This window comes from Cavia porcellus, unplaced genomic scaffold (assembly GCF_034190915.1).
Source record: "Cavia porcellus strain 051 isolate PalLab524CR breed Dunkin Hartley unplaced genomic scaffold, mCavPor4.1 scaffold_3, whole genome shotgun sequence".
Classification (NCBI taxonomy): domain Eukaryota; kingdom Metazoa; phylum Chordata; class Mammalia; order Rodentia; family Caviidae; genus Cavia; species Cavia porcellus.
Window position 1 is genome coordinate 49,454,569 of NW_026947486.1, and position 24,165 is coordinate 49,478,733.

Sequence of the window (24,165 nt, forward strand, 5' to 3'; positions counted from 1 at the left end):
GCAGAGAGCATCACATTCCATTACTTGAATTTATACTACAGAGCTACCATGACAAAATAGCAAAGTACTTGGAAAAAACTGATTCAAGAATGAATGGAACAGATTAGAAGATGCAGAACTATATATTTTACAAGGTGTCCAGGCATACTCACTGAAAGAAAGAAAGTCTCTTTAATAAATGGTGATGGGAAAACTGGCTTTCCACATGGTGGCAACTAAAACTGGATTCATGTCTCTGACTGTGCACTGAGCTAAAATTGAAATGGATCCAAGATCTAAATATGTAAAAAGAAATATCAAATCTTTTGCAAGAGAACTCTAAAAGACATAACAGTAGGCAAAGATTTTGTGAACCAAACTCCAGTTGCACAAGAAGAATTACAAATAATCAGAAACTCAGATCTCATCTTATTAAAAAGTTTCTACACAGAAAAAGAAATCGCCAACATAGAGTAAAGTGACAACCTGCAGACTGGAAAAAGTTTGATAGCTCTTCTTTGATAAAACACTGACATATAGAATTTATAAAGAATTGAAAACCATCAACTCCCCAAATTTAAAGACATAATAAAAAAACAGACATCTAAAGTGAATAGAGACTTCTCAGAGGAAGAAGCAGAAATGGCCAATAAATGAAAAAGCATTCAACTTCAGTGGTCTTTTGAGAGATGCAAATTAAAACAGCACTGAGATTCTCAATCTGGAAAGAATGATTATTATCAAGAAATCAGCTAATAGCAAATCCTGGTGGGACTGTGAGGAAAAAGGAACCCTTCTCTACAATGAGCATTCGTGTGAACTCTCGAAACTACTCTGGAAATCAGTGTATACAGATTCCTCAAAACATAGGAGTAGAGCTTTTACTGACTCTCTTATTTCTTAGTATCTACCCAAAGAATTAAAATCATCATAATCACAGTAATATATACATACACATGTTCATTGCCGCATAGTGTATTATAGCTAAATGATGGAAATAGCTCAAATGTCCTTCTACCTATGAATGGACGAAGCAGATGTCGTTTTCATACAATGGAGTACTATTCAGTCATAAAGAATTACAAATTGAAGCTTCTTGTAGGTAAATGTATTACGACAGAGATCAAAGTCTGGAGTAAAATAAATCAGACATGCATGTATAAATATACAGTGTGAGAAACTGAAAATGTAAATGAAGACCAAAATGCATTACAGACATTAGAAAATATGAAGCAAATATTCAAATGAGAAGGAGCACAAAGGAGGGGGGTGAGGAAAAGAAAGGAAGGTAAAATAAAAAAGAAAAATGAGGAAAAAAAGATAAAATGAAAACAATGATTTTGTAAATGAGAAGGGGAAGAAGAAAGCATAGAGGAATAGGAAAAAATAAGAATCAGAGTATATCATGTATGGGTACAAGTTCCATATGATGAATGTGATAATTATATATGTATAAACTGTACCAACACACTTAATCTATGATAAAACATGTATTAAATTCAAAGTCAAGTTCCCAACATAGCCTCACTATCATGTAATTTTAACATGGACTTATAATATATAAAAATAAGCTTTACTGTAAAAGCTCTCTTCATTTAATCCATTACTTGATATATTCATAATTTGAAATTACTTTTACCTTATAATCCAAGGGAGAATTTACTTGTTCTACTTCAGAATTACTTATCACGTCATTTTCTTCATCATCATTAATTTCTATTTTCTGTAACACAAGTGAAATTTTATACATATATGTCAGATCACTATACCTATACTAAACAATATATAAAACATACTTATAAAATGTTTCACTTTTGTGATTGAGTTACCTAGTTTATATTTTCTGAAATAAAGTAAAAATGTATTAGTTCCTCAGTGCTATGCAAAGTATGTCTCTTGGCCCTCTATATTTAATTGATGATTGGTTAGAAAATACGAAAGTGATTTAATAATATCCTCAATAGAAATTATTTTCAGAGTATCTTGAAAAAAAACAGGCATTCGAATTCTGTTTAAATAGCACCATTTAGTAACTAGCAAATTGTTTCTTGAAAGGATTGTCAATTTTAAAGTTAAATGTATAATTGATAGCAATGGTTTACTTTTCTATCCTTACATGCCTGTTCCTTGCCTCTAATGCAATACATCACCATATGACATGTATTCCAAAGACAAAATAATTTCTAAAATTTCACATTTTACTGCAGTCCTTTAGCAAGATGGTAGAATTATGGCATATAAGGTGTAATGATGAATATTGCATGGTGATTTGTTTTCTTCACTGGACAGTAGCAAAGCTAGAGAGGAGAAGGAGAGAAACAATGGGAGTAATGATGCTTGCTATTAGCTTCAGAAATAAAGTACAGCATAACTTTTACATTGTCTTGAATACAGTGTGCATTAATTAAATATCTATGAGAAGAATAAACAAAACAGCTCAGCCTTCATGAAAAGAATGACCAATATGCTCCAATCATGAAATTTAAGGCAAGGTGTTAATTCACATAATCTTTTGTAAAAAGCAAAGGCAAAAGACAAAAACAAATCTAAATTTGCTTAGTGCACATAAAATCATAGTTAAAGAATCTTTAACTGTTTGAATACTTCCAACTCAAAAGAAAATTTCAAAAAAGAGAAAGCTGAACTAAATTTAGTTAAGTCTTTAAAAACAAATATATTAATAGCAGCATGTCACAGGCAGAATTTGAAATTAGTCTTCATATATATGTATACATCTAGTCATGAAAATGGATGATCGTTTTGGGTATATTGCTAATGAGGACGCAATATCATTACAGGGTTTCTGACCTTCAGCTTTCTGATTCGCAATGAAATTGCTCCCTATCAATTCCTGGAGAGAAATGAAATGTCTTCTTCTCTATTATAATAACTATGAAGTTAGGGTGTAAACATGTTTACTCTCCCTAATCTTCAGACTTGATGCTTTTTTGGTGATTTTTAGATTGTTTACATAGTAGGGTTGGTTTTTGAAAAAAGAGTAAGACAATGTAGAAAGGAATACATGAAAGGGCAATGTACAGATTTGTGTAGATAAAGAAGTCTTTTATTGTCTACATGATTTGTCAGCAATGAATAATTTAGGGTACACTACACATTATAGGTAGAGGAGATGAATCCTTGGGGTTTGTCTCTGTTAACAGTCATTCTTGAAAAATTAAGTGCTTAAGTGATTGTGCCTCATCCCATGTCATGACTTCATTTTCAAATGGGATGACTTCTAAGCAAGAGTGAAATTAATAAAATACAACCCTAAATTATATTCTGCACATGAAAAAAACAATGCTACAGATTGTTAATATTTAACAACACAAAACTCTATTGTACCCATTCAATTTCTGTTAAGAGAAATGTGACACGATTATAGTGTCAAATAAGTACTATATGCACTAGAACCTGTGGTAAATGTTGATGTCAGTATTTTGGAACAGAAAACTCCATTATGAGGGCCACATTTTATCTATTCATTTTTTTTTAGTTGAGAAAAAACACAGAAAAGAAAAAAAAATAAAAAGCAAGAGACAGTCAACAACAACAATCATAAACCAATAAAAAATAGGCTTTCAAATCAATATGATAGGAATTTGATGATGGTTGTTATATTGCATACTGTCATCTTCAAAAGGGTTGTTTAGATTACCAGATATAGACAATGAAAGTTGATCTAATAATATGAATACTAATTGTTGTTTTCCAAGACATAATACAATTAGTATAGTCATCTTACCTATTTTATGCACATATACACAGATTTATGTATTTTTCCTTTTCCTTCCTTCCTTTTTTTCTTCCTTCCTTCCTTCCTTTCTTTCTTTCCTCTTTATTTCTTTCTTTCTTTCTCTCTCTTTCTTTCCCTATCCGAGTTAATTTTCCCCTTTGAGCAGTTTCTTACACTTACACAATATTTATTAAAGACTTCGTATCTTATTTGCACTCTCTATTTCATTAGGGAGACAATATGGTACTTATACATGTGAGTTTGATTTATTTCACTTATGAATATGGTCTCAAGTTGTGTCCATTTACCTATAAAATCCTAGATGCAACCTTTCTTTATAGATGAGTAGTACTCCACTATATAAAAAGACCACCTTTTTTTATACATTCCTTATTAAATGGGTATTTGTGTTATTTCCTAGATTTGGCTATTACAAATTGTGCTGCTGTAAACATGGATGCACATATATCACTGTGGTATGATGTTTTTGATTCTTCTTGGAATGTACCTACAAGTGGGATAGGTGAGTCAAACGGGACCTACAATCTCAGGTTTCAGAGGAGCCTTCAAACTGATTTCCACAGTGCTTGCACCAGTCTATCTTTGCACCAACAATATTGAAGTGCTCCTTTTCCCCAACAACCTCTCCAGTATTTTTATTGGTCGTTTTCTTGATCCTGGTCATTCATGTAGGAGTGAGATGAAATCTCAGTGTGGCTTTAATCTCAGTGTGCATTTATTGAATGGCCAATGATGGCGAACATTTTTTCATGCATTTATTTGTTATTTGTATTTCTTCTGTTGAAAAGCATGTGTTCATTTCAGATGTCCATTTTTGGACTGGGTCTTTGAATTTTGGGAGCTGACTTTAAAAAAAAATTATATGTTCTATATAGAAGTATTTTATATGTGCGAGAGCTAAGATTTTTCCCAATTCGTGGGTTTTCTTCTCACTCTGTTGGAATTTTCTTTTGACATGCAAAAGCTTTTTAATAAGACAAGATCCAAGTTGTTCATTTGGAGAAGTATTTTCCATGCATTTTGAGTTTTGTGTATGATCTCTCTGCCTACCCCATGTCTTAAAGATTTCTGCCTACTTTGTCTTCCAGCAGATTTAGTGTTTCTGTTTTAATATTTAGTTCTTTGATCCATTATTACTTTAATTTAGTGCATGGTGATACACATGGGTCTAGTTTTAGTTTTCACCATATGGAAAACTATTTTTTCCAGCACCACTTATTAAAGACTCTACCTTTCCTCCAGTGAGCATGTTGTAGAGGCTGTGTTTTAACAGTTGCAATCAAACACAGGATATTGAATAAAAAAAGAAATAAAACACAACCACGTTCCCCTTTATTTCTGATGTTTACCCAGTTGTATCTTACAACTTTTCTGCATTACTTAATGGGACCAAAAAATAAACAGATACTGTTAAAAAAAAAAAAACAGTTAAAATTCTAGAGGAACAACATTATAAGTTTATGTTTTCCACATATTTTATTTTAATTGACTGAAAGCCTGCCTCTACCTTACTCAAACACCTAATACCTTTCTTCCTTTATGTGATTTGTGTCATGATTAACAGAATAGTATTTTACCAGAAAAAAGGAAAGATTACTAACTCAACAAAGATAGGTATAGTCTCAGAGAACTCAGCCATAAATCCTTGGACAAAAGTGCCAGAACTAACAAAGATTCCTTTCATTATCTCAAGCTAAATTCCATTTAAAATCTGTTCTCAAATCTAAACTCCATTTTAATTCCACTACTTCTCAAATATGAAGACACCTGTTCTTTGCTAGGAGTGTTGAAGAAAAAACTAAGTACAAAATATCATATTTGTACTAAACATTAGGGTCATATCTTTGCAAACCTCCTACTTCAAAAAAAGTGAAGGATTTAAAATTTTGTTGATTAGGCACTCAAAGAAAAATGTTCATTGGTAAAAGTTCTGCTTTAGTTTGTGAAGTAGAGTGAGATTTTATTTTCATAATCCATAGTCATCGACTGACAATAAAATCCTAACATCAACATATAATGAGGAAGAAATTTCAAACTGTACATACCACATTATCTGTGCATACTGCATGATGCTCTTCCTTCTTGTGAACTCTAGTCTCTTTTGGAACAACTTCATTGGGCTCTTCTATAGGGAAAAGTAAATATTTCATTTTCAGTGTCTCAAAACAGTATTATGAATGGCTTTTTCAAGATCACAAGTAATCTATTTCACAAGGACATAAGTGGCAAATTTAACTCACACATGCTGTGAATAACGATTATATTTTTAAGGATATACCCTAAGTAAACACATGTGAATGGGTGCAAATGCAAGTATAGTCACAAGTGTGCTAAATAAAATGGAAAAATGGAAAAATGGAAGGATATATATATGTGCGTGTGTGTGTGTGTGTGTGTGTGTGTGTGTGTGTGTGTGTTTGTGTGTATTAAACAGTGGAGGACTGGAAAAATCTTTTAATCCTACCCCTATAATAAATACTGTACAATCCCTAAATGTGAAGTAGAATAATTAATAACAGAGTGAATAATCATTAAGAATTAAATATTTTTTAAAAAGCGGAGAAGACAAAACCTTCTGTGTAGATACACATACACTTAATTTTGTAATTTAAAAATATGCTTACATGGAGAAAAACAGAATGGCTCTATTTGCATCAAAACATTGGTGTCATTATTCTTGGGTAGAATTATGTTTTAAAATTTGTCTTCATTGTGTTTGTACTTGAATAACTTTATATAATGAATATGTATTTTTATAAGAAACATGGTATAATCAATGTTATAATGCTTGATAAAAAACTAAATGGAGCTCATTTCTAATTTTGTGAAAGCATGAATATAATGACTGCATGTGCACTCTCTGTACGTTGTACTTATATATACAAAAGAAAAAAATCTGGAAAAACTATATTTTCACTCTTATTTACATAAGGATAGGCATATTTCTATTTTTGTTTCTCAATATTTTCTGTAATGAACACATTCTTGTTTTGTGATCAGATTCAATATTTTAAAGCAGAGAAAGGAAAAATTGAGAAAAAAATTAATTTAGAGAAAGAAGTCCACTAATATACTTTCTATGCTAAGCTATGAGATGTGGCCAGTTCAAGGCACTGGATTTATGAATATACTTACCTCCCTGTTTTACATTACTATTACTTCTTTCTTTATAAATACAATGTAAGAATGCATCTCCTTTTCCTCATTTGTATTGTATACAACAGGATGTCATAGTACACAAATACATAATAAAATATTCACCAAATTGAAAAAAGTAAGCATGCTCCTCATCTCACATAGTTACCCACACCTTCCAGTCAACAATAGCTGCAGTCACTTAGCAAAAATCCTGAATATAGTACATTTTCATTAATAAAACACTTCTAGAATTAATAAACATTAATAAAACACCCTAGAATTTTCTACTTTTCACTTTATGTATTTTCTACTTTGTAGCCTTCGGCTAATGTCATATTTTACATTTAGATGTCTTCCCAAAAGCTCATATTATCACACTTGGGGTTTTGTTTGAGGGGATTGAATCATGTTAGCATGATACTCATCAGTGAATTAGTCCTCTGATCAAGTTATAGTATATGTGATGTTGGGAGATGATGCTTAGTTGGAGGAGGTAGGTCAATGGTGGCATGGCTTGGAAGGGTATGTATCTCCCTCCCTCCTGTCACAGTTGTTTTCTGCTTTCTGCCTTCCATGCTGTAAGAAAGCCTTCTCTGCAATACCACCCACCTTGGGTCCAGCCAACTATGGATGGAAAGTTCTGTGAGTCAAAATAAACCTCTCTTCGAATTATCAGGTAGTTGTTCCAATAACAAGAAAGTAACTATGACATATTTTAGCATCAGAGAAATGGGGTTATTGCTGTGATGTTATCTGATTATTTGGTTCAGATATTGTCTGAAACTGTCTTGCAGGGAGGATGTAGAAAGGTTTGGGAATGGCACCTTGAGGAGAACCCCTAGAATGTGAAAGCTGAACTTGATAGAAGCTCAAATGATGATAGAAATGCATCCCATAAAGAACAGGCACAAGAGATTTCAAAAGGGGAACAGGGATTCCTTGAGAGTTGGACTCCAGACAATGTGTATTATATATCGGCAGAAAGTTTGTCTGTATTTTGCTCATGTACAGAGATATTGAAACAGAATAAGATCAAGGGCAGTTGACTAACTTGGCAGTAGATATTTCAATACAGTCTGGTGCTGAGACAGTGGCTGAGTTACTGAGTTACTGATTCTCTGCATTGAGAATCAAAAGCAAACAGTCCAGCAGAATAATTAAGTTTTGTGTTTGACCAGTAAGGAAGCTCTAGTAAAGTTGACACCTGAAAACTGGAACAGAGAAGTGCTTGCTTGCTACAATGATCGCCACTAAAAAGAATCCAAGTACTCTAGAAAAAAATAAAAGCGTGGCCTCAGTGTATCAAAGGAACCAGTAGGACCTTAACTTTCAAAATCTCAAACTTGGAAAAAATGAGAATTTGCTTTAAGAAGAGAACCCCAGTGTGTGTATCCCCAGAATGGCTGCAGGCTTGGGAATGGAAATCGATTTACCAGGATTAATTTCGCTGTGCTAAACCATTCAGCCATACAGAATCTTTCACAACCACCAGTGAGATACTAAAGGGCTCAGCTACAGCTCAGGCTGGTGACAGTCTTTGGTATAATTCAGGTTTTGCTGTTTTTACAGGTATGCAGACATTTCAAGAGTTGTGGAACTGGAAAACGTTCAAAGAAATTCCAGAAGAAGGCCTGGAAGGCCAGACACTATGCCTGTCAGGGCACTGTGTGAAGCTTTGAGCTATGAAGCTAAAAAAGCTAGTGGAGAGCCCAGAAAGATGGAGAACCCAGGACTGTGAACCATCTCAGGAAAGCTATAAGGAGTGAGCAAAGCAGACCCCAGAGAGAAGCCATGAGTGCTACAACAAACACCAGCAATGCTGGAGAGCCAGGGCTTCCCCAACTCAAGTTCACACCTAGCCACAGATTTCCCCATGTTCTTGACATAAACTATGAGATTTAATGTTTATCTTGTTGGATTTTGCTCTTTTGATTCCATTCCTTTCAATCCCCCTATTTGTACCTTAGAGAATAGAAATGTTTATCCTGTGCCACTGTATGCAGGAATTTTTAACTTTCTTTTCATTATTATAGGACCTCATTCCTAAAAGTTCGTCTTAAATCTCAGAGAAAAGTTTGGACTTGCACTTTTTGACAATGCTGAAACTGCCAGGCCTTTAACAACTCTTAGAGATAAGGTAAATGTATTTTGCTTCTCCCCATTTCCTCCTGACCATCCACTCTGTTCACCATTGTTTTATTCTGTATTTCTGAATACTTTTTTTTCTCTCCTACCATTTGCTATAACAGGTTGCTTCATGTGCTACAACAGAGTGAACCCAGAAGATATTTTGCTTAGTAAACCAATCCAGAGAGAATGTACAGTATTGCATGGTGTCATTTATATGTAGAATCTACAAAAAAGTCAACTTAAATGTTTAAAAAATAATGTTTTATAGGTAGGAACTTTTGACTATTCATTATTTAGACATTTCAAATTTCAGACATTTGGAGTCCTGCATGGTTGGATACTAGAGAAATTAAAGGCAAGGATTATCATTGACCTTAGCTGCAGACCAGATAATAGTACTTGTGACCTCGGGGGGGGGGTATTATATAGGTTTATTTACCTTATTTTCTTGTTCTCACTTTTACGTTTTAACGCAGTTCTGCTCTACTGCAACATATTTTTACATGACTTTCAATATTTTAGAAGACTGAAAAACTATTTTTGAGGGTTTCTAAAATAAAATATGAAGTACAATAAGAAACTATTTATATTATTGAAAGTTTGAAAGCTAATTACTGTCAATGGATCTGGTAATAGGAAGGCAGCTCTGTTAACTGGAAAGTAAATGACATTGTTAATCAGTTAAAACTCTTCAGCACACTCACCTATATGCCCACACTCAGCAATGCAAGCTGAAGTTTGCCATTGTGAGGGTGGGAACCCATGTAACTTAAAAAAATAAAAATAAATAAAATTTAAAAAAAAAAACTAGCAATACGTTCTTTCTTTTCATTCTCACACAGAGTACAGGAAAGGAATCTCAGAAGAAGGAAAAAGATACAAATTGAAAACTAGTGCTGACTGAGAAACACTGTGAGGTATCTGCCCTCTCAAAAAGCAAGCAATGGATGTTAAACTGCTAGAAGACTAGTAGAACTTTTTGTTGACACTGGTTAAAATTGCCCTTTACTGAAATTTTTAAAAATTTTGCTTGTGTTAACCTTTAAAAGATAGGTTTATGTGATTTTTGATTGATATTTAACATTAAATATATAAGGCCCAGCTTAAGCTATTATTTTCCTTGCTTACCTATTCAGAATTAACATCTATATTATAAGAATTCTGAATTTCTATTGTTAGGTTTTGATACATACATTATTATACCTTTATATCTCTATAAAATTAATAGAAATCTCAATATAGACACTCAAAAATTGCATTTTCATAAGTGGGAAAATATGGTTAGCATTTTATAAAGCTATGATATAAATCTAATCCAGATAATACAACCATTGAATCATTATAAATGGATGAAACCAATCAGATTAGTACTCTCCTTTCGTAAAATGAGGATAAGGCTAGGATATAACTTGTAAAAAATTGCAGAAAGGGCTGTTTTCAGTATTTAAAAATGCTTTTCTATTGAAGTTTTTGATGAGCATGATCTTACTACTATGCAACTGAGAAAAATATAAGCTGTCCTAAGAAATTCTCATCACTTTGTGTGTGTGTGTGTGTGTGGTTTATTGATACCTTAAACGCTCTCACTTCCTTTCCACATTAGGTTTTGATTACTATGCCAGATGTCTGTCATGCCGGACGTGGCCGGGACCTTCTTGGCAAACAGGCCATTCTCAGAAAATAATGAGAACCAAATATCTTGCCGTTGGCAAATAGAGCAGATGACCATAAAGAAATTTAGGACTGGATATACAGTCTGTCAGGTGTCAGAATGTCCAGCATTATTTGCACACCTGCGCTGAACATCGTTGGAATTTTAACCCAAAACATTCCATCCATATTCCTTGGAATTGTGACCCTCAACCTCAAAACTCTATGTAAACTTCTCCAGATACCTGCTGATGTCATCTTGATCTCAGTTTACCTGGAACTAGACAGAATTCAATCCAGTCTTTTCCTCATAAAAGCCTGTGTTACGAGGTGTTTCCTCATGCACCATTAATAACAATTTCAAGACAAGTGATGGAGAAACATTTAGAGACTCAATTCTCAAACTGAAATCCAAAACTCATTTATTTATCACAAAGTGACAACACTTCAATTAAACCTGCATAATAAAGTATCAGTTTAAAACAAAACAAGTATAAAAACAGTGTGCTCAGCTGCTGGGGCAAATTAGCTCACATGCAATAGTGAGGGCTTTGTGTGCCTGCTGCAGAATATGTAACGTAGGTTTGCCACTATTGATCTAGAGTATGTGCTGTTATATGGCAAAGGATGCCAGTGTAGCTGCAGTGAGCAATAGGTTAATTAAAAGTGAACTATTAATTTGAACTTTAAATTTAACTTTCTTTTTTTCTATTATTTTTTTTTTCTATAATTGTCTTTTTAGATGGAAAACTTGCAGGTGGGGAATGAAACTCCACTTAGGGGTGCCTATATTTTCTTTTTTTCAGAGTATTTTCTCAAATCTTTCCCACCTGCTCAGTGAAACACATACACCCACTGTTCCCCATTCACACTCACTCATCCCTAGACACTATGCTCTAAACATCCTGTAATGAATCATTAGACATTTTTAAGTGTTTTAGGTATAAAAAATTTAGTAAGGACTAATACAAGACAAAACTATGAATAATGAAACAAGTATATTAGAATTAACAGGCTTGGAAAGAGTGAAAAAGTTTTGATGGTTTTAAATCTGCCTAGTAATTTTTCCATACATTAAAGTTTGCTAACATCTTCCTAAACATCAGTAATAAGTGGAGGAGAAGTTTAATGCTCACATAGATAAAATTTCAAAACCTGGTCTTAAAATATATAGCCCTCTAGATTTTCTTTCATTTTTATTGCTCAATCTATTGCAATCTACTTTTCTCAACCCTGGGCATACAACCAATTTTTTTAAAGAACCTCTTAAAAATCCTATTTAAAGCTCTATTTTTCATACTCAGTATTTCTGAGTTCAGTGAGATAGTGACTCTTCTTGAAATCATTTCCTTTGATTGTATTTAGAAACAGAATTATAATCTAGTTCCCTGATTTTAGAATGTTTTCTAAAAATCTTGTGTTTTTCTACCTGCCCCCAAATCTGGCAATGTAATATCACAATTCTTGTCCATTATCTTTTCTTGGTATGTTTTATCTTCATACTTAATTAAATATAATTCTGTGACTTGGTATTTTTAGACTCAGTGTGAGTGACCCCTATATTTCTTCTCATGCTGTGAATTACTATAACAGAAATATATTTATATATGTATGTATATATGTATGTATATATATATATATATATATGGAGAGAGAGAGAGAGAGAGAGAGAGAGAGAGAGAGAGAGAGAGAGAGAGACAGAGAGAGAGAGAGAGAGAGAGAGAGAATTATTGGGGAAAGAAATTAAGAAAAAGCCTAAATAAAGATTTCTAAATTTCATGTAGATGTAGATGAATAAGTATAGTACATGAACTAGGAATAACAAGATTTCTACCAGACAGTAGGACATTTTATATAACCACAGTTGTAATTATAATTAAATGTATATAATAATAAATCCAGAATTATACCATGTACATACATCTGCATGTGTGTATGTGCATTAATGTTTATTTGTGCACCATTATATGTAATTAAAAGTTATATTTAAGGTCCCAAGGAAAAGAGTGGATTATCAAGCAAATTATGTATAGACAACTCTTTGACTACTTGGAAATTAGGCAGTTTCTTAAGATACTTTAAGGGAAAAATGAAATTTGCAAAAATAAAGCCATAAGGATACCAGAGGCAAATATGAGGATATATTTGCCTGATTATAGTACAACGAAAGAATAATCATGGTAACAAAGTCAGAAACCACAAAAAAGTATTGGTAAAGCTGATCACATCAAAAATTATAAAATCATAACGCACCATGAAACAACCAAAAGACAAACAATTAACTGTAAAATAAAATATTCGCATACAGAACAGGTTTTAATAAAAGAAAATAGGCAAGTTCATTGCTTTCTCTTTGTTTCTCTATCACAGGTGCAAATTGTATATTACATGATTTCATTTATATAGCAATAAAGCATAATGGCTGTCTAGAGTTGACAGTTGTAGGGAATACTGAGTACAAATAGGCACAAGGAAGATTTTAGTAGTTATGAAAATCATCTAAAATTGATTTTTGTGATGGTGATATTTACACAAATCTACTAAATATAATTCAATTTCTCCTTAATGGATGAATTTTATTATATGGAAATTAAAAATTAGTAAAAAGATTGATAAAATGACATCAAAAAATTTGAAGTCATATAAAGCATATCTGTCATGGATGCACAGGTTCATAATATTATTGCAGTTTCATTTAGGTAATTATCAAGAGGTATTATAAAGAAGATCTAGTCTAAATTCTTTTGCAAGTCAGGAATTTTAAAGAATATTGAATTAAAACCTTTACCTAAAGTCACATAATCAGCTTGCAAAAAAGCAGATTTTCACCTAATTTGCAGACTACACACCAATAGTTAATCACATTATTTCATACTCTCTTCTATTTGTGTGTTTATTTTCTAATCTAACCTGACTAGAATTCCAATAAAACAAAAAATTGCTTAACTATAACGTATAGATTGTTATAATAGCCAAAATTTTAAATTGGGAGGTCATTATTGTGATAGGTGAATATGCTTTGTGATGATGTGGGAGATTATTTAGGAGAAAGCATTAAAAATAAATCTGCTTCTTTTAAAATGCTTAGTCAAATTTTGAAGGTGCTAGATTTGAAGTGTAGTGAGATGAAAAATACATCAGAATGCATCAAATATACCAAGGCTATTGTTAGGAAGTGCAGCACATAAAGTACCTTGAGAACTTCCATCGGACAAACAGATGGATACTTCATCATTTCTGTCATTATCCTCTCCTACTTCAGGCCCTGTTTCATCTCCTGGTGTAAATGCAGAGAAAGAACCAGACTCAGGCTGCTCAGAGAAATCAGCAGGGCCTCCTCTTGGAGGTGGAACTTCAATGCCCATTAAACGATATTTCCTTCTTCGATTCCCAATCCAAGTCTTTATAAAAGAAATTCAAAAAGAAGTTTTGTAATTAGAAAACATAGTAGCTCCAGCCATTAAAACAATGAATGGATGTCACATAAACTATACCTAAAAAGAGCAAAACAATACATATACAATAATTTTATTTTTCTCTCCGTAAGCTAAAATAGTTATTTTTATTTTAAAATAATTTATTAGAGGAGAATATTTTTTCTAAATATTCAGATTCAAGGAACTTGTTAGCTATTATAGATTGCTTTTGTTTCTGTTTTTGTTATATTAGTGAAAAATAATTCATCAAAACTTTCAGAAGAAAAATGAATTGGCTATTCTTCCAGATAAACTATAGTTTATATTTCATTTTCAATCTCAATCTTCCTAGATATTATACCCTCTACTGATAATGTTCATTCAGTAATCATTACCTTATTATGCAGATAATTTTAATGCTTCATTCCTACTTTATTTGGGGTAATTTTTAAAACATTTTATTGAAGTAATTTGAGTCACACAAAATTTCAAGGATATGTTTTGTGCATTCTTCATTCTGTTTACTTCAACTACCACTAAATTATAGCACAGTTCCAAAAAGAGGAAATGGATATTGTACAATGTTTGTGTGAATTTTATATCTCTTTTTCACACGATACCTTTTACCCTCTCTTTCCACTATCCCTAATTCCTGGAGTCACTCATTTGTTTTCTTTCTCTATAGCTGTTTCAAGAATATATGTAAATTAAATCATGTATTATGTGATTTTTAGAAATCTGATTTTTAGTGGGGCTTTAGTATAAAAAAATATTATAGGCAAAGAGACAATATAGAAACCATTGTTCACTTTTCTGTTAACTGGTTCTAAATACAATGCTTTCATCCACTTGAATGGTGTTACACTGTCTTGATATGTTTGATGCTACAGCATGTGAAGTTATATTCAAATATTTTGAGGAAAGAGACACTATGGTAACTACTATCAAGTCGGGGTATTTGGTGGTGAAGCACTAGGTTGCTGAAACCGTCATGCTTTGACCTGTATTGTTATGTTGCTAAGCCCTCTTTTATCTCAACCTCTCCCTTATTCATTAAAAAATTATTTATTTTTTTTCTTTTTTAAACTAAGGGGAATAAATAAAAAAACTAGCAGGATATATTATAGTAACATTTTTGATTTCGTATTAACTTGATTTGAAGTCCTGTAATACTCCCACTATCTTGTTTTGACTGATTAGAATCTGTTAGTATTAAGTATCAGAGTATCGGCAACTACTTTGAAGGCAATAAGATTCACTTGATGTCCATTCTGGTTTGACTATTATTTTCTTTTCTTTTTTTTTTTTTTTTTTTTTTTGTCTTTTTCATTTTTATCGGTACCAGGGATCGAACTCACGACTGCCTGCTTACAAAGCAGGCGCTCATGCCACTGAGCTAAATCCCCAGCCCCGACTATTATTTTCTTTTGAAGTTCTGTAAGGTTTACAATGTTTAGGTTTTATTGCACTTGTTCTCTACTGTTTTGTTCAACTTTGTAATACCTAATGACATGGACAACTCTTCTTAAGGAAGCAAGAGGCATTATGGTAACCATTGTTGATAACCTTGTACTCTGTTTTTACATCATGTGCTATGTCTATCCTTGGTTTTGACTGACAGCTTTGTTTTATCATGTTTGATTTTATTCTCTTACAAAAAAAGTAATAAGATCTATGGGAGCAATAAAACCCAAAATGTGTAAATTTTGTTGTAATAAAGAAAGGAAAAGTGTCCAAAAGGATACAACAGCAAGTGTGTTTAGGTGTGTTAAATAGATGACCATATTAATATTTTTTATTGGATCATTGAACACAACTGTTTGCAGTCTCACTACTTGAATGTTCACTTTGTATGCTTTGATTCTGTGACCTGAATCAACATTTCAAAGATGATAGTGTGTAATTTATTAACTGGTGATATTTTACAGTTTTTTTTTCTTTTTGTAGTTCGGTATTACTTGTACCCTTACACTGTTTTGTTTTGTTCTGTTTTTTTATCTTTTTCCTTTTAAATAAAAAAAAAAAAAAGAAATCTGTTTTTTAAGTAAGCAATACTTCTCTGGTGATGCATTCAAGTTGTGTATGTCAACAAGGCATTATATTTATTGGTAAGAATATAACATGATATGAATATATCAATGTTTATGAAGAATGTGAATAGTTTTTAGTTTTTGTAATTATAAAAATATATTATGAAGAGTGAATTAAAGGTTTTTGTGCAGAAATAAGCATTCATTTTTGTAGGAGAAATAGAAAATGCAATTTCTGGGTTGTATAATTACATGTTAAGCTTTATAAGAAAAATTCAAGTTATTTTTCAGTGAAGTCATGTCATTGTACACTTTTATGAGCTATTTTCAGAGACAGAATATTTCAGCATTCTTGTCAGTATGTCGTATCAATCTATCTAACTATTTAATTTTAGCTACTTGAATACATATATGGAGTGATGACTTATCAAGTTCTTTTTAAACTCTGCTTTGCTGAAAGTTGAATACGGATAAGACTTCTTGCATGCTAAGCAGATTCTTTACCACTGAGATGCATCAAGATCTTATTTTGGTTTTCCTAATTGCTAGAAAATTATTCCATCTTTTCATGTGCATATTTGTCATGTATAAAATCTTTTCAGTGAAATATGTCTTCATTTTATAATTGAAGTATTTAATTGAACACACAGAATACTGTCTTTTGAGAATTTTTAATATGAATTATTTTTCAAATATATAGTTAGCAAATAATTTATCCTGGGTCTGTAGCTTTAATTTCTATTATTTTGGACTCCTGCAGTATGAACACAGTACTGCTTTAAATAAGGTACATTATTTAAAAACAACAGCAAAATAGGAGTTCATTTAAACAATAAATTTGACAAATATCTAGCATGACTACCAAAGGAAAAAAAAAAGAAGACACGGGTTATTAATAGGAGGAAGGAACTACAAGATACCATTATACTTTGCAAGCATGAAAGAGATCATAAAGGAATAATGCAAATTATTATACACTCACAAATTTAATGATTTAGATTCAAGTAGATGCAATATTATGGCTTCTCTGGCTGTACTGAGTACACAGAAATTGTCTTGGTCTTTATAATACTTCCTTTAGTTTGTACGTGTTACTGCAACACTTTTTAAAGAGATCAAAGGGCTGATGGTTACAAGTTGAATATGCCTTAATGAACCAATTCCTTGAAAAATACAAATTTTTCCAAAAAATAAATTGTCTGAAATAAGTTTCCAAACCCTATAGTTAACAACAAACTCAATCGTGAAAAATAGAATGGTTTCCTCCTAAAAACAGAAGACAAGTAAAATCCATTCTCTGATCAATCATATTCAACACAGTACTGGAGATTGAGTTCTATACACCGATTTTAAAAAATTAATAAAAGATGCATAGATAACAAAAGACAAATTAAACTCTCCCCATTTTCACATTATATGTGTGCTGATCTTGATTATTAACTTGATTGGTGCAATTACTGCCTAGGGGTTTAGAAAAGCATACTTCTTGGTTTATCTCAGTAGGTCATGGAGGCATGAGTTTAAAAACTATATCTGGTCCCGAGCCTTTCCTCTCTGGTGCTCTTCCCTTGTACTCTTCCCAAATGAAGTGAATAAGTATACTCCCTCACACCATTCTTCCATGATGTTTCTACCTTGGAGAGAGTGAAGTATGCACTAAAACTTCTGAAACTTTGAGCCAAATTAAAGTTTTTCTTTAAGTTGGAGTTGCCACATATTTTGTTCCTCCAACTGGAAACCTGAACAATACAACAGGATAGTCTATGCAGAAAATTGTTAAATACCTAACCAAATTTCTAAGAAAAAGAGAACAGCAATATTAATGCAATTAAACAAAAAAGATCAAATCACAATGGATAACACTGAAATTCAAGACTATAATGAACTATTTAAGAAATTTGCATATCAATAAAATGGTGAACCTAAAAGAAATACAAAAATTTCTAAGATTATATGAATTATCAAAATCAAACTAAGACAATATATAATTATGAATACACTGATAAAAGGTAATAAAGGAGACAATAAAATAATTTCTACGAAGAAAAGTCCAGCAGACTATAGAGCCTCTGAAAGATTCTACAAACACTTCAGGAGAGGTCTAAGGCTAGTACTTCTCAAAATTTTTCTTGACATTGAAACAGAAGAAGAAATTTCAAAAAAAAATGTCAAAATGATTCTCAGAAGCTCATATTACTCTGATACCAAAAACAGACAAGAACTTTTAAAAATGAAATCTACCTGCCAATCACTATAATAAATATAAATGCAAAATCCCTCAGTAGGATAATGCTAAATATAATGCAAAAAAATATTAAAAAGATTATGCATCAAAAGCAAGTTGGCATCTTCCCAGGAATGCAAGGAAGTTTTAATAAAATTATATCAATAAGTGCAACATAACAAAAACAGTATCAAAAGTATCTCAATAAGTACAGAAAAACTTTGATAAGATCAAATAACTATTTATGATTAAAATCCTGAAGTGAATAAGTATAGAAGAACATTATTCCAAACAAGAAAACTCTATCTAGGACAAATCCACTGCCAGCACTATCCAGAAAAGAGAAATACTGAAGCATTTAATCTAAAATCAGGAACAATACAAGGGGATCCATTCTCACCACTCTTGTTTAGTACAGTGTTCACAACTTTAGGCAGTGACCAGACAAGAGAAAAAAATGAAAATGATTCAAATAGGGAAGGACCAAATCACACTCTATCTATAGACACTTGACCTGATCCATATCATATAAGACTACAAAATTTCCACAAAGTGACTACTGGAATACAGCAAATTGGCATTAGTAAATACAGCAAATAAAAAATTAGCATTATACAAAATCAATGCACAAAAATCAATAATTTCTGCATACAAATAATTAGTTCACAGGGAAATACATACATGAAACAACCCCCTTCAACATAATTTCTGTTATATGAAGAAATTCAAATAGAAGTAAAGAGCAAAATACTAGACATATGATAGGAAACAGGAAGATAGATATTTTACAAAAGTGATGGTGACAAGGAGACGAAAAGAGGAAATTTAGGGAGATGAAAAAAGAATTAAGATGGAATATACACATGTAGCAACTCTCCACAAGGAATATAATCATTATGTGCTGGACATAATACACTAATAAAAATACTAGTTAAAAATTAAATTTGAAAAAATGAATTAATGTAATGCAGGAGAAGTATATTTATAGTGAAAAGTACAGTGATCTGAAAAACAGATTGAAGAATATACAACAAAATGTATCAAAATTCTCTATTCCTGCATAGGCAGAATCAACATTGTCAAAATGGCCATAATACTAAAAATGCTATATAGAACCAATACAATCCTAATCAAAATATCTAGAGGATTCTTCACAAAACTAGAGTAAACAACCAGTTAGGGTTTATGTCTAGATGTCCTTTATGGGCTCAAATACCAGGATTTTGAAAAAAAAATTGATTGGATTATCACAGATTATACCTGGTTTACTATTAGGAAGTAGGGATCTGGTCAGAAAAGGTGAGTCACTGGAAGTGTGTCCTAGACATAGTTTTCTCTAGCTGTGGATCTTCCCCTTCTCTCTCTGCTTCCCACCATCATGAGCTGCTGTTTTACTGTCATGCCACCTTGCTTTCAAACCATCTAACTGTGGAGTGAAAACTCTACAAAGTATGAATCAAAGTAAACTTTTCCTCTTTTAAATTGTGAGTGTTATATATTTATCTTATCAATAAGAAAATAATTAATTAGCAATGCTAAAATTTATATAGAAACAGCAGAATTACAGAATAGCAAAAGCAACCTTGGGCAACAAGATTAAAGCAAGAGACACTGCAACCTCAGATTTCAAATGAAATTACAAAGCTACTGTGATAAAAACAGCATGGTAACTAACACTAAAACAGACATGTGAATGAAAGCAGTAAAACTGAACATGTAGAAAAAATGCTAGGCACCTTCAGCCATCTAATCTTTATCAAAGGGGCCAAGAACTTACACTGGATAAAAGAGAGCCTCTCTAACAAATGTTTCTGAGAATACCATTTGTCCATGTGCCACCCTGCACTAAAATAAAATTAAACTGAATAAATATCTAGATATAAAAGCTAAACAATCTGCTCAAAGACAAAATAAGTTAACAACAAGAAGACAAATGCACCGGCAATGGCTTTCTAAAGAGAAGCCCAATTGCACTAGAAATATTGCCAAAAACAACAAATGGGTTTAAATAAATTAAAAACTTTTATGGGCCATAGGAAAAATGGGGTACAAAAGAACCCTTAGGGTGGGAAAAAAATTACCTCTTATTCCTCAGGCAGAACACTAATATCAAGAATATGTAAAGAAATAAAAAAAATGGAGACCCCAGATTAAAAGACCCAATAAAATGGAATGTTAAAATGAGCAGACACTTTTCAATAGAGGAAGTACAAGTGGCTAACAGAAACATGAAAAAGTTCAACATCTTTGGTCATTAGAAAAAAATGCAAGTCAAAACATTTCTCAGAATTCATATTACTACAGAAATAAATGACTGCTCATGAAAACAATCCTCAAAAAATAACAAATGCTGATACTATGGGGAGAAGGAAAAAATTCGTATTTTTAGTGGAATGTAAATTGAAAGAGTTGCTGGCCCAACCGGACACTTTAACCAGGAAAAGCTGCAGCCAAGTTAGGGGACTCCTGCCTCCCCCGCCCCCTATAGATTTAACTGTAACCCTATACCCCCATCCCTAGAAACCTGTTTCTGGCTCTAAACATGTGCCAATGAAATACCTGTGCATCTCTAATGGCCTTAGGGCACTGCCCTAAGCTTAGGCTATTTATATTCCCCCATGCCACGTGCCCAAGAGAGATCGCCAGATTCCAGCGGCCAGTGCGCCAGTCTCCTCTCCCCGTGTTCCCGGAATAACCATGGCCCCGGGTGCAGTGGAGATGTTGCGCCCTGGGGCCGGGGGGAGGGGGTCTCTCCCCGCATTCCCGAAATAAAGCCACCGCCGCCCACTACTTTCACGGCCGTCCACTCCACTCCTTCCATGGACCTCTTCCTCGACCTCTTCCCATCCTCCCTCTTCTTCTCAGACCTAACAGATGGTGCGTGTGACTCGACGGCAGGTGAGAGACTATAATTTTCCCAGTTTTGTTTTATGGTCCCCTGCTGGTCAAAATTCTTCACTTCTACAGTCACAAATCAACTACAACTCTGGTGAGTAACTCCCCTGAGATAACTTTTAAAACAGGCTCTTTGTTGCCCATTGTGCACTCCCTCCTCCTTCTGTCCCCATCCCGCTCGCCCTTCATTCCGACTCTGGCACGCAGCCTCAGCAGCCATCAGGGGCGGGGGGCCACCGGCGGTCCGGTAGTCACGAGGCAATCTCCCGCGGGGCCGGCGAGGCCCAGACACCCCGGGGGGGGGGGGGGGGCGGTGCTGCCACTCTAGACACGAGGCGCGGCCCTTCCCATAGATCGCCCCAGCCTACACCGGCTCCTCTCCCTCCCCCCTCCCACCACGTTATAGCTCTCTTTGTTTCCCAGCTCGCGCTCCCTCCTCCCTCTGTCCCCATCCTGTGTGCCCTTCATTCCGGCTCTGGCTCGCAGCCTCAGCGGCCATCAGGGGCGGGGGACCACCGGCAGTCCAGCAGTCACGAGGCAATCTCCCGCGGGGCCGGCGAGGCCCGGATACCCTGGGGGGACCAGCGCAGCAACTCTGGACGCCAGCCGCGGCCCTTCCCATAGATTGCCCTGTCCGCGCCCGGCTCCTCTCCCTTCCCCCTCCCACCGCGTTATAGCTCCCTTTGTTTCCCAGTGCGCGCCAGCCGTTCTACCAAGGTTTAAATGAGACCAGACAATAAGAGATTCACATAAAACTGCTTTAGATCTTAAACAGCTTTTTTTTTCTTTTCGCTCTCACATCGCGTTCCAATTCTGTAGGCCCCACAGTTTCGGCCTCTCGCCCAGCCCTCAGCCAGTCATTTCTTCCGTGGCCACCCCGGCCCCGTGCCTGCCGCCACGTCCCTGCGCCATACCCGCCCCTGGAACCCGCTGTACCCACTGCCTCACCGCCCGGAAGCTGCCTCTTTCACAGCGCGCCCAGGTCTGGCGCGGACCGTGAGCCTTCAGAGCAGAGCCCGCTTGACTTCATGCTGCACGTCTCCCGCGGCCACAGTGTAGCCCTCGCCCCGCCCCACGCGCGGGCCCCGCACACAGCAGGCCGTGCCCCTGACTGCCCCTGCCGCTGCCTCGGGCCGCCGCCCCGCCCCTCCGGGGGACCGAACGCGATCTGCAGCTGCCATTAATCTGACACCAGGCATCACCTCTGATCACCACTCTGGGCCTCCAAGCCCCACCCCCTTAACGCGGTCGCAGCGAAACTACATCATTTCCCTGCGCCACTTAGCGCATCATAGTAAGCCTCTGGTTCTCTGCTTCCTGTGCCAGTGTTCGCCCCGCCCACTCTACATGTTCCTTGCCAGCGCGCCCGCCCCTCCGCGGCACCGGGCACACAGGCTGCCACTGCTGCCCCACGGCACCAGACACGTGCCGGGCACGTGCCATGGATCTCAGTGTTTCAAGCTGCCTTTAACACTGCGCGTTTCCAAAGTCTCACGGCCCTGCCCAAACTTTTTTTTACAATTCAGTTCCACTCCCGAGAGGCTATTTTTTTCCTTACAATTTTTCTACCATTTATTCACTATTACTGGCCATCTGATAATTTTACCAACCTGCCTGCCTTATAATCTTAAATGCCAATATTAAGCTCCTACATACTTACTTAATTCTACAGATAACTTTTACTATAGTCCAGATCTCAAACAACAAGGCAAAACTTGACCTTCAAGCTCCACAGAGACCTTGCTATGGTTGTTCATATTTTAAATAACACCTACAATTCTGAGACAGACAAATCTACATAAGGTTAAGCTACCTGCCCCCCCTCCCCCGCCAGGGGCCTCACTCAAATTCATCAGACATTCTTTGAGACCTTACTCCAGGGCTATTTAGGCTATCCTGGCCACCAGAGAGTGGCCTGGCCATCCTACCTGGTAGCCCTCATAGGTCACTGCCAAAAGACCTTACTCCAGGACTGTTTAGGCTATCCTGACCACCAGAGAGTTGCCTGGCCATCCTACCTGGTAGCCCTCATAGGTCACTGACAAAAGACCTTATTCCATGGCTGTTGGGTTATCCTGGCCACCAGAGAGTGGCCTGGCCACCCTAGCCTGTCACCCTCAAAGGTCACAGGGGCCAAGCGCCTTGGTAGATGTCTGTCTCAGAATCCAAATCACATTAAAAAACTCAAGGTAAGACATTCTCTATATTCGTGAACATAAGAGACCACATATACAGAGTTCTTACTGAGTTGTTAAGATAATAAATTCTCAATGTCTCATGGAGTATTAAAGGTCAACCTATGCCAGTTACAAACAGGGCCCATTTTTATACAGGTCCCAGTCCTAAATCCTAAAATGCTTTTATTCTCTTTTAAACTGCCATTCTGGTTTCACATCACTCAGGCCCTAGATCTAACCATCCTTTTGATACTCATCTCTGCCTTATGACTCACAGGTTGTCATGTTTTGTTGTCCAGTTTGATTCTTAATTTCTTACATTCTATTAATGATCATTTCTATAGCAGGACCCTCTAACAGGATTGCCTACAGACTCCAACATCATATACACCAGAGACAAGCCTTACCTACCTACCTTTTAACTTTTATGCTTTCATATGGGGGAGTAAACACCTCTCATAACTTCACTCCTCCTAATCCCACGTTTAATTTTTCAGAATTCTGCCTTGCCACCTCAACGTCATCCTGATAAAATAACAGGTCTAAATCAAAGACACCTTTCCCTCTACCTCACTTGGGTCCATAAATATGACAGTGCCATGTCTCCTCATAACATCTTGTCTCTTTGTTTTTTCCAGTCTAACATACATGCATTCACCAGTGAAGTTGTCCTGGCTAAAACACCTAACATCAGCATCTACCTGGGCATCAACCTTCATCCCGTCGACTCCCCTAGACCCCAATACAGTGCCCTCAGCCAGCAGGAATT

The 24,165-nt window shown here is 35.2% G+C and overlaps 1 protein-coding gene across 4 annotated transcripts in view; it reads right to left on the reverse strand.

Moving 5' to 3' along the window:
- Hdx (highly divergent homeobox) overlaps nt 1-24,165 on the reverse strand; it is a 202,314-nt gene that overhangs the window by 42,249 nt on the left and 135,900 nt on the right. For all 4 annotated transcript variants that reach the window (XR_010046604.1, XM_063246139.1, XM_003470966.5 and 1 more), the window contains 3 exons: nt 13,848-14,055; nt 5,782-5,861; nt 1,619-1,702 (listed from right to left, as the gene is read on the reverse strand). Coding sequence is in view for 3 of the 4 variants with exons in the window: in XM_063246139.1 (XP_063102209.1) it covers nt 1,619-1,702; nt 5,782-5,861; nt 13,848-14,055 (372 nt within the window). In the remaining variant the exon portion in view is untranslated. The remainder of the gene's footprint in view (nt 1-1,618; nt 1,703-5,781; nt 5,862-13,847; nt 14,056-24,165) is intronic.